General features: G+C 32.9%; 1 protein-coding gene across 6 annotated transcripts; it reads right to left on the minus strand.

Moving 5' to 3' along the window:
- Positions 1 to 4,321: 4,321 nt before the first annotated feature.
- On the minus strand, positions 4,322 to 8,898 carry LOC7458478 (putative pentatricopeptide repeat-containing protein At4g17915). 6 transcript variants are annotated; one of them, XM_024603063.2, is made up of 3 exons: positions 6,897 to 8,898; positions 5,500 to 5,533; positions 4,322 to 4,717 (listed from the first exon to the last, which is right to left on the minus strand). In XM_024603063.2, the coding sequence occupies exon 1, from the start codon at positions 8,619 to 8,621 to the stop codon at positions 7,257 to 7,259; it is 1,365 nt and encodes a 454-aa protein (XP_024458831.2). In that variant the 5' UTR covers positions 8,622 to 8,898; the 3' UTR covers positions 4,322 to 4,717; positions 5,500 to 5,533; positions 6,897 to 7,256. The 6 variants fall into 6 exon arrangements, with proteins under 6 accessions (XP_024458831.2, XP_024458830.2, XP_052309452.1 ...); XM_024603062.2 differs by having other exon boundaries at positions 5,500 to 5,592; XM_052453492.1 differs by lacking the exon at positions 4,322 to 4,717 and adding an exon at positions 4,783 to 5,374.
- Between the last annotated feature and the right edge of the window lie 2,800 nt (positions 8,899 to 11,698).

Raw genomic sequence — 11,698 nt, forward strand, 5'->3', positions numbered from 1 at the left:
CACCACCATCAATACGTCTGGTGTCCCGAACCCCATGGGTTCGAGCAATTCCAGCTCAAGTGCTGGACGTCAATTGAGTCCCGAAGGTCGTGTCGCCAAGCCTATTCGTAAGAGGTCTAGGGCTTCAAGAAGAACCCCTACAACATTACTCAATACAGACACCACAAATTTCCGAGCCATGGTGCAACAATTCACTGGTGGTCCTAGTGCACCATTTGCATCAGGGTCACAAATTAATGCAACAAATTTTGGTTTTGCATTAGGTGCTTATCGTCAAGCTCATCATGTTAATCAACCTAGTCCAGTCATGATGCCACCTGCAGGGTATAATTTGCAATATCAGCAGCAGCAGCAGCAGCAATTCCAGCAGCAAAGCCAGCATCCATCATCATACATGTTTTCATTGGGCAACAGTAATATCGGTACTAGCACTACCACCACCACCACCACCCCTGGTGATATGTTTTTCCAGAGACTTGGAAACCCTAGAGTACCTACTACAAGCATGGAAGTTTCTGATCAAGGGTTTGGTTCAACAGAAGGAGCTGTCATTTCTTCCCTGGTGGCTCCTCCTTCTAGGCCTCCATCTTCCAGCTCCAATGAGAATAGAAGCAATACTTTCTTATTCTGAGAGGGACATAAAGATAAAAGTTAGGCACTGACTTGTCCTATGAGACAACCATTGACCAACGTAAATACCATGTTACTAGCTCACACTTTAATTATAGCAATATTGCCTTTTTTTTTTCTTTCATATTTTTTTTTCTTTTCTAGGTTCTAAAATGTGGCAATTATTATTCTATCCAAGTCCGCCACGTGCTTTGTTTCTTAGCATTTGTTTTTTAAATCTTTGTTGTTTTCTTCAACCAGTGAGAATATGCTGTTAATTAATTATGTTTTTTTGTCAATGCATGCATCGATCATGCTGTTTGTTTTCAAAAACTATGGGCCAAGTATGTATGATACAAGGAAATTAAGAAACATAGCCTCTTTTATTGTCATTTGCTATACGTTCACACGCAAGCTTCCCCAAAAAATAAATAAAAATTATAATACTTAATTACTATCTTAAGATTAAAAAAATAAAAATAGTGATAATCAATAAATTGAAAGAGATATATTTTCATGTATTTCCTGTTTTAAAAGCACTGGAATTTACTTCAATTCCGAAGATAAATTTATCTTATTTTTTTATATTTTTATTTCTTATAAAATTAATTCGACACAACTCAAGTTAATGACGGTTTATATTTAAGACCATCATTAAAGGTTGAATAGAAAGAAAAAAAAAAGATGTATGTTTATAATTTTAGAAGGGCCACTTGTTCATTAATTTAAATACATAGAGGGCGTGATCAAAATCAATTTAGAAAGTGGTTTCAAAATCTTTGTGCCATTGTGGGCGTGCATGTGTGTACAAGATGTAGCCATTATATATATATATATAGTGGCTATTAAATAAGAAAACAGCCTTTCGCATAATATAATTCGAAAAATCCTCCTTTACTCTTTTTTATTAGCTAGTCTCTAATATTATTTAGTTTATAACTTAATTTGAGTTGCCTTGATGAAGGGTAATTTTATTAAAAATATTTTTTCCAATAAATCTTTTCATTTTTTTGATCAGTACTTGAAACTCATTTGTAATTAATTTCCAACCTTTAAATAGATGAGACTTTTTGAAAATTATTGATTTCTATATATAGGGAAACATCAATAATTTTCATCAAATCTAGAAAGAGAAATCCAGGAATATTTATATTTTTCATACAAACATGTAACTTTATCTGTATGTCGCAATAAATGTGATAAATACTCTTCCAAATTGATCAAACAAACTTTTTGTGGATCACTAGCACATGAAGTTAATTTCACAGAAAGAGATTGATTTGGGTGAGAAATGGGAAGAGGGGCTGAATGTGGCGATCATGGGGTCCATTGACATGAAAAGGAGAAGATGCACTTTACTAAGTCAAATTTACACCCTAATCCTTCCTAATTTGAATTGATATGGGTGCCTTATGATTCACTGACATTACATCAATCCCTAATTTGACTAAATGAACATTATTATCTAAACCACCATAGTTTTCAACCTAATTACAATTATTACGTATGTCAATCACGTGGATTGATTTTGAATTAGAAGGTAATGATATCATTAAATTTGTATCATTGTTTTAAAACATTGATTGTCCTAGCAAGCCGACCTTTAATTCGAGATCTACACTGATTTAGATTAAATAAAAAAATAACTTAAATAATTCAGTTAAAAATCTGGGTCGACCTGGTCGAACAGAGCCTGACTCAATTAAAACCTTATACGTTTTTAATCCATTAACTTTTTTCTTTGAATTTTTTATATTGACTTGGGTCGCCCTCTCGATATATGATCCGGATCTCATCCTGAATTGGTTTTAAAACTATATTATATATGCTATTTTGTTTACTACGATTGATATTAGAAGGCAATGAAATAATCAGTTTTGATGGAACACCATTGGTGAGAATAACATAGAGGAGCTCTCATTCTATTTTCAAATTTGTAAGCATTTATTTTAGTCAATACACATGCTCTTATTCTATGTCATCTCATTCGTCATCGATATTAGTGTAATTCATTGAATAAGTTAGGTGTGTTTTATAGTGAATATTTAAATATTAAACAAGTGCAAATGTTACTTCTTTGGCAACCATTCTAGAGAGGGAAGACAAGTAATTTAACAATATGGGAACCAGCCAAAGGAAACAAACTTCCCACAATTTTGATGCCTAAAATTGTTTTGTTTTGTGTTTGTCTTTGCTTTGCTTTCCTTTTTAATCATGGTTTAGGCACCTTATTACAACATATATTTAAATTTATGATGCAACATGGGATTTCAAATTAAAAAAACAGTTATACTTGCGGTGCAATCCTATTTCCAAACAAATATTTAATGATGTTTTTTTTATATATTCGATAGTATAGGTTGTACCGCAAATTCAATAATACGAGTTGTCTCGCAAATATAACCTGATAAATACATGTACAAAACATTATAAATTTCAATATTAGTAGGTATCACTTTTGACCCTTGTAATTTGAATACTCATGGAAAGATTAGATTCCTCCATGGAATCTGATCATTCAGCACAATTGAATACTACAATCACATGGGAGAAAATGATATAAACATGAGCATGGCCTCAATCATCAATTGAATTTGACTAATACAATTGACCATTTGAAAGCACCCAAGGCGTCCTTAGATAGATACATTAAGAAGAAATGAATATATGCTGGCTGCCTAACAAAAACAAAAGGGCATAAATTAATGTACAAAAACAAAAAGGCATAAATTAATGTGAATTTATCTTTTATTTTTATTCCTTGACGAATGGAGACCCAAATGTGCTTAAAGTGGAAGGTGAAAATGAACATGTTTGTCTTGGATTAGAGAGTAAATTAAGCGACAAGAGGGGTTCCATGAAGTTATGTTTCTCACTTCTAGGCACAAGAACGAAGGGTCCCTTCAACTTTTTTCCTCTCACTATTGGTTAATTACAACTTGGAAGTAACATTCTTGTTTGTCACTTTCAAGAATCTGGGCAGTTAATTAATGTGCCTTTTCTTGCTCCATTTGGATTTTGCTTTAGGTCATATATGAATCTTTTGTTTTTTCACGATGAGAGAGCTAAAATCATTTAAACCAACAACAACAAAAAAAAAAAACCTCAAGCTGTTCTTGGATAAGTGAAACTTCTTTTTTTAAAAATAAAAATAAAAATAAAAAATTCAGGTGGATTCATTCTATGAACATGCAAAGTTTTGTGTGATTCTATTGCAAGTGTTCCTTAAAAGATCTATTTACTTAAAAATATTTTATTGAATAACAAAGGTATGAAAACCCTATTAAATCCTCAAACAAAATTGTTAAATGGTTATTTCAACGAGTCCTCGTATTATTACTGGCTGTTAAAGTGAGTCCCTATACTAATAATTGATTTGATCCACGTGGACAAGCTTGAAATAGAAAAGATAGAGACAGTACTTGGTAATAAAAAGAAAACATGTCTCTTGTATTTTTTATTTTGAAAATAAAAAAAATTCATTTTAAAATTATCCAAGAAATAAATTTATTTTATGTACCTATCTATCCAACCAAACACATTTATCTTTTTTCTATATCTATCTTTTATATTACTAACACAATTCTAGTGAACACTTCAGTGGCTTACGCGGGCAACAAGAGTAAGCTTGCAAGACTTCCAGAATGTTACAGCTCCTGTTGCATCGATTATGGGAAGAAAATGCAACAAAAACAAAAGGGAACACAAAAAATGAAGGATTTTTAATTATATTGACGACAATATTATTGTTCACGGTGAAATTACTATGCTACAAAAGAATTCCCGATCAAAGTGACTCGCCTGGAAATTGATTAGTGAGTGAGAAGGGTATGCTGTGGCCGCATAACTGGATTGAGTGGGATATAAAAGGTGTCTGGAATACGATGGCTCAAAACAAACAGCGCACAAACAATATTTTCTACTTTATCAACCTGTTGTGTTAAAGGAGTGATGGAGTTTGTTGCGGCAGCATTAACCAGTGGTGAAAGGGATTGAAGCTCAACAGTTCAGAGGTCTGATGAAACTATGATGGATCAGAAACAACTTTTCATGCACATAGCATTTCCTCCTTCAAAGATTCACAACCTTTTTTCATCAAATATTCTACCTGTCATCCAGAAAATAAGTAAACGAGTAAAAATGATGCAAAAGGTCCAAGAGTAGAAATTGGCAAAACTGAAGATAACTTCTTTATTAAGTGTAGATCACATATTGCATCACCAGCTGAGTGCTCATCCTTGGAATCTTAATCAATATATGTCAAGACAGGAAGGTAGATTTGTACCCCCCAAGCACCCTAACAAAGAAAAGAAGAAAGAAAGAACAAGGTACAAAATTCGATCATTGGGCCATCCATCATTGAAAGCTAGTCCTTCTTTGTTGTTCGATGACCAGCTAAGACCTCAAAATGTTCTCCCAAAGTCCATTCCAGAAATATTTGATCAGAGGAAGCCCAGAAAAGTGCCAACGGAAACTAAAACCCTTCACACTGTTGTCTCCCCTCTTTCTCACTGAAGGACATCTCCACTGGTAAAAACTCAGTTCTACTGGTTGTACATATTTCGTACCAGATAGCAACATCTGTGGGATCCCAGATGGGACCCACAAATACTGATATCTGAACAGAAGGTGTATGTATAAGGAGTCAAGAAAATTTGGCCCATTGCAACTAAGCCTTGGCATTTTCTGTTTGCCAGGTAACGTTGATCATAAGATCTGTATGAACATCATCTCAACTTCTCACAGCCCGCCAAGTCTCACAGCTCTAAGAAAATTTTCCCTAATTATTGCTAGAGGAACAAGATTGTTTGGTGCATAGTTCAAATAATGTGAATGACATGGAATATTGATAAAACAGAAAGACTGCGTGTGAAAATTGTGCTGATGTACCTTCATGTCAATAAGTTGAATCAACGTAGCCCATCTGCAAATTGATAAACACCATAAATCATATTCAAGTCATGCAAGTATTGGACGGCAGTCCTGCATCACCAAGCAGCTCGAGATATTATAAAATCATTCATAGGACATGAGAAATTAGGAAGATAAACACAAATGTAATCAAGCATTATTCAGTGAATAACCCGGGTACATGATGTCAAAGAAACTAGTAAATTGAGAAGCACGGATGTAAATGTATCTTTGTATGCAGGCTAGTTTAGTTAGCAAGCAAATTGGCTGATCTAAAATTCCACAAGAGTTCCATCTATGAAAAAGTAGATCAGTGACAAAGGAGGAAGTCATCTTTGAAGTTTGAACTACTGCATGGTGATATAAGACTATAGAGGTGATATTAGACAACACTTCTTAGACAGGTCCCAGATAGTAATCTTTCCTTGTTTACATTCTCTGAGAGTTGTCGTTTCCTGAATACTGTACATTCATCAGAAGTTCCCTAAGCCTCAACCATATACTCATACAATAATAGGAGTCTTAATTACCACGTGTTTCTTTATTCTTTATATTTAGCACCATTAAAATGAGAAAACCTCGATGATTGTTGCCATTAAATACAGAGCTGATTCTCTATCAATTTTCATCCTTGTCATGGAAGTTCACTCTAACCATACTTGAATCCTAAAACTTTGAACCCTGTGGTCTGTAACTTCTTAATCCAAAAAAACAACAGCTCACAATGAAAGCACACGGACAGATTATCAAATGCTACACCAAAAAAATAAAAAATAAAAAGACACAGCATGCATGTTGAGCATAATTTTGCCACAAGTAATCGTGGACTGTTTAGAGTGTTCTGAAATTTCAGAAATAATTACACTGAATGAGCAAATGGAAATTTTTTTTGTATATGTTAGAGAATAATATAAATCATATATTAAGACCTCAACTAACAACTTAAGTTATTTCGTTGAATTGATTTTTTGACATGGTATAAAACCCTTGTTGACCCAGTGGTCATGAATTTAAATCTCACCACCTCTATTCTAATTAATAAAATTAAAAACAAGTAATATAGGCCTGTGCAAGTTTCAAGCCTAAATGACTTATAAAAAATGACAAAAATTCCAAGAAAAATTTGAAGTTTCCGAAAAAGATGAACATATTTTGTTCTGCAAGGAAATCACTGCATTAGTTACATTAAAATAACATTCACTTGGGAGCAGTTGATATGGTACAGTTCCTTTAGACTGGTTCCCAACAATATATGCAAAAAAAAAAAAAAAACGAGTTTTTTCAACATACAGATAGAGCATACAATCAAGTTTATCATTAAACTTGAACTCAAAAGAAGTCCAACAATACCATCATTGACATATAAAGAGTTTCACCTGTGAGATCACCAAAAAACTGTCATGTGTTTGTTCTTCTGTCATCCATCAATGTTTGCATGGTTGGTAATATGTCCTTTCTTCAGCAAGAGTAGATTAGGCCAAACATGCTCTAGTCAAGAACAATGTTACAACGGTGATATATGAATGATATTCATTTTCCATTACCCTGCTTCAATTGACCAATCTGTATCTTTTTACAATAGTTCTTATTAGCCAAAAAAGTGTTCTTGGAGCTCCAAAGATAACTGTGGATGTTTACATTTCTACTTCAACAAAAGTGGCATTTGTATTTACCTTGTAAATGACCAATAAATTGAATGAGTTTCCCCAGAAAAATGTTCCAACTCCATAGTGAACCTAAACAACTGCGGAAAGAGCCAATTTAATTTCTGATTTAAGTCTCTTTGCTTCTCTTTGATGACCAGAATGACGAAGACAATCAAAAACTGCACGCTTAGCAGATGGGAGTATTCTCGTGCGACTTCTTACACAAGAGAGCAAGAGCTTGGATGCACAACGGAACCTTCCAACCTTGCAAAGATTGTGAATCAAGGAGGAGTAGGTAAAAGAATCCCTCATATCCATTGAATCAAAGATTTTAAAAGCATAATCAATCTGATCAGCTTTACACCACCTATCAACCATGGTGTTTAAAGCAACCAAGTTTGAATTGAAACCCGCTACATTCATATACTCCATGGCCCCCTCAACATCACCTTCCTCACACAACCCATTCATCAGAATCGTGTTTGTATACTCATCACGTTCAAAACCTTCCTTTTCCATTTTATCAAGTACTCCATGTGCCATTTCCAACTTACCACCTTTACAATACAAATTAATGAGTGTATTATAAGATGCCATATCAAGACCAATGTCAGTGTTCACCATCCGCTCCATATAATGACTTGCTTCTTCAATCCTACAAGTCTTGACCAAAGCACCAACAACTGTGCAATATGCAAAACCGTCAAAGGTATATCCCTTATCAATCATCTCTTCAAATATCTCAAGCCCTTGTTCAAACCTCCTAGATCTAAAGCAACACCTCATGACTGTAGTATACGTTATAACATTTGGAACAAGTCCAGATGCACCAAGCTCCTTGAGCATCCACCTAGCTGTCTTCAATTTCCAAGCTTTACACAACCCATTAATAAGAATATTATAAGTAACCAATGAAGGAACAAACCCATGTCTCTTTAATTTCCTAAACAACATGAGCGCATTCTCCACAAAACCACACTTGCAAAGCCCATTAAGCATAGTATTATACGTAGCTTGAGAAGGTGATAAATAACAAAGTATAATATCCGTAAATACCCGATATGCGTCATCAGGTCTTTCTAGCTTAAAAAAACAATGCATCAAAGTATTATAACTCCAAATATCAGGTTTTATCCCCAACTCAAGCATTTCTTCAAACAAATCCATACAATTCGACAACAAACAATGCCTCATGGCACCAGCAATCAAAGAATTGTAAGTAACTATATCAGGTTTTATACTGGCTTCTTTCATTCTATCAAGTACTGAATAAGCAGCATCAAAACTAACAAAACGAGAGTAAGCATTGATCAATGTATTGTAAGTAACAACATCAGGCAAAACACCTAGTCTTACACCATCAATAATCACAGTTTCAGCTCTTTGTAAATGCTTGGCTTTGCAAAAAGAAGCTATACAAATATTCAAGAATCTAGTCGATGATCTACTGACCATTACTAATTATCCAATGGAACCCAATTACACGAAGAGGCGAGATTTGCATACCAATAACAATTGTTGCCTGAAAAGTCTCAAACTCTCAAACAAATCTTGCTGCTAAGACAAGAGAGTTTCAAACTTTGATGTAAATCTTGTTGTTCACTTTGGACAATGAAGTGTTGGCACTGCACCCAGAAGGTGTTTGTGTTTTTGTCCTGGTTTGGTGTTGAAACAAGGGCCAATTCAGTGGAAGATGCAAAGAGCTCTGCAATAAGGTGAGTACTATGGACTAGCCCGGCTTCAAGCTGTGAAGATTTCATGGACTGAGCTTTAGCCCAACAATTTGAGAGATGGGCTTTGATGTTTTAGTCCATTGCACCATTCTCCTTCTCCTTCTTCTTTTTTCAGCCTATAATAATAACTATAGGCTAGTGCCTCTACTTCGCTTGTGAGTCGGTATTATTTTTTAATAAAATATTTAGATATCATAAATGTATTTAAAAATAATAATTTAATAACTTTGATTATATTTCCAATAAACTAAAACGCTATTTGAATTATATAGGAAAAAAAAGATAATGATAACAAACAAGATAATATACATATAAAAAACCGATCAATAAAAATAAAAAAAACACTATCAACCTGGATTTAATAATAAAATTAAAAACAATAAATTTTTTATAAAAGAGTTAAGAAATTTTTTTATAAGAATAAGGATTAAATTGAAAACATCAATGCATGATAAAAAAAACTTGAACATGTAGAATTTTTCAACGCTGTTTTTAACATAAAAAATCATAAATATAAACTGAAAAACTTATGCACGCATCCAATTAAATAAATCACGAACAATTATGTAAATAAATAGAAAACAAATAATTAATGATAAATAAAAACATAGTTTGAAAAATTAAAATACCAATATAAATCAAGATATTTAATATCGCAATACATGTCATTTATCTAGTTGTGTTTAATGAATTTATTTATGAAAATCAATTTGTAATAGATATTGACACACACATAAAATTTATTGAATACAATAAAAAGGAAACAAAATTATGCGAGGTTGCACATATTAAAAATATTATAAAAAAATAAATATTTAATCTATATAAAATATATATAAAAATTACAGATAAATCATACCAACCTCTGAAAAAAATAAACACACCCAATAATTGTTATTCAACAAAGGCTAAAAAGCCAAAAAAAATTATAGAGAAGGGGTATCAATTAAAACATAAATTTTAAAAACATTTTAAAAAAGCACATATAAAAAAACAACTAATATAAAAATTGAAAAACAAAATAGGGAATGAGGCTAAGCAATGCCAGCCCTGGTAAGCCAGACCTAGCGCCTCCTGGTCCAATCAAGAAAAGGGCTACATGTGGGCCTTTAATTTTTTTTTTAAGTTTAATAGGGCGGACGGTGTGTTGTTCGCCCCAGCTGGCTGGAAAACAAAAGGATGATGTGTTGTCTAGAAATTCATTTTTAACCTATTTTGACTCAAAACACCCAGAAGACATCTTAGGAACCTTGTTAAAACAATCTATATTATCCAAAAACACAAAAATCGATCGAAAACCCAAAATCAACTCGAAACCAAAAATATTCCTCAGTTTATATTTTTTTTTTCAAGGTAAAAAAACACATAATCTTAACTCCCATCATCATATGAAGCCATTTGACATAAAAATTAATTGTTTTGGTGGTCTAAATCTTTCCCAGCAACAACATTTTCTCTATAAGTCGGAATCCGGTGACCTCATCTTTCTCTTCCACCTCTCCTCCACCAAAAAAAGAACTAAGAAAAGAGGAAAATGATGTTTAGTGTTAAAATGTATTTTTTTTTAATTATAGGGACCGATTACTTAATAGATTAAAAAGATGAGGGATGTAAATGAACTTTTCAAATAAATTCCAAACATGCTGCCTAAGTTATCCATTTTTATCACTTCAGTCCTCTGTTTTTCAATTCAATCCTCACTCCCAAAAAAATATGCAATCTAACTCTGATTTAGGCTCAAAAGTGCTTAATTGTGGAAAATAAATTCGATGATCAAATTGAAAATTTAAAAAACTCCTTTGCTACAAACCATAGTGAATTGTGAGAATGGTGAATAGTAAAAAACACTACAATAATTTATCTATATATTTTAGTTTTTGTTAATAAATGTTTTTTTTTATATGTATAAAAAATCAAAGTAAATATTAGATAAATCAATATTAGGTAAATCAATACCCTTGATTTAATAATAGTTGTGTTGGATTTAAATTTGAAGTTTAAATAATATCTCGATAAATTAATACATTTTGATGTTATTTATGGTACTTTTAATTTATAAAGGTATAACTATATTTTATTACCACAACCATTTGCGTTGATCGAAACGGATGTTGTAATTTCACAAGAATTCAATCAGCTATTGATTTTGTTGCGAATTATAGCCAAACAAGGACCATAATTTGGATCGATCCACTCTGGCATTTACTACTAAATAGTTAAGTTTTCTTCTAGATAATTTATTTTAGTATATAAATTCGATAGTAAGGTGACACTTGCGAACCAACTCACCCAACCTTGATTGTGCTGGCTTGTTTATATTAGTGACAAAGTCGTTATTCCCAACAAGCCCTGGTGATATTGGAGCCCAGGCAGAGGCACTTAGAATATCTGGAGACCAAGCTGTTTTCTTGGGCGTGGATTTTTATTTTTATTTTTATTAATGTTGGTGGCTGGATAGGTTGATCTCGATTAATTTTATAGATTTTAAAATTAATAATCATGTAAATTTTTAATAATTTTAATGAGATTCAAATATATAATTATTAAAAAAATAAACACAACTGACCAAAGATTGAGATTCTTCGGAGCACATGACAGGGACCCTACATGATGATATATAGAGGGTCGCCATCAGTTTAAGGATTGTTGTATCCAAGGTTCTATTGATTTTATCTTTGGCAATGCAAGGTCCGTTACTTTAAGGATTGTTCTATCCAAGGTTTCTTCGGAGCAGTAACAGCACGTGGTAGAATTCCAATACGTTCCAAAACAATTCCTATTTTATGCCATCTTACAGCT

This window comes from Populus trichocarpa, chromosome 6 (assembly GCF_000002775.5).
Source record: "Populus trichocarpa isolate Nisqually-1 chromosome 6, P.trichocarpa_v4.1, whole genome shotgun sequence".
In the NCBI taxonomy this organism is placed as follows: domain Eukaryota; kingdom Viridiplantae; phylum Streptophyta; class Magnoliopsida; order Malpighiales; family Salicaceae; genus Populus; species Populus trichocarpa.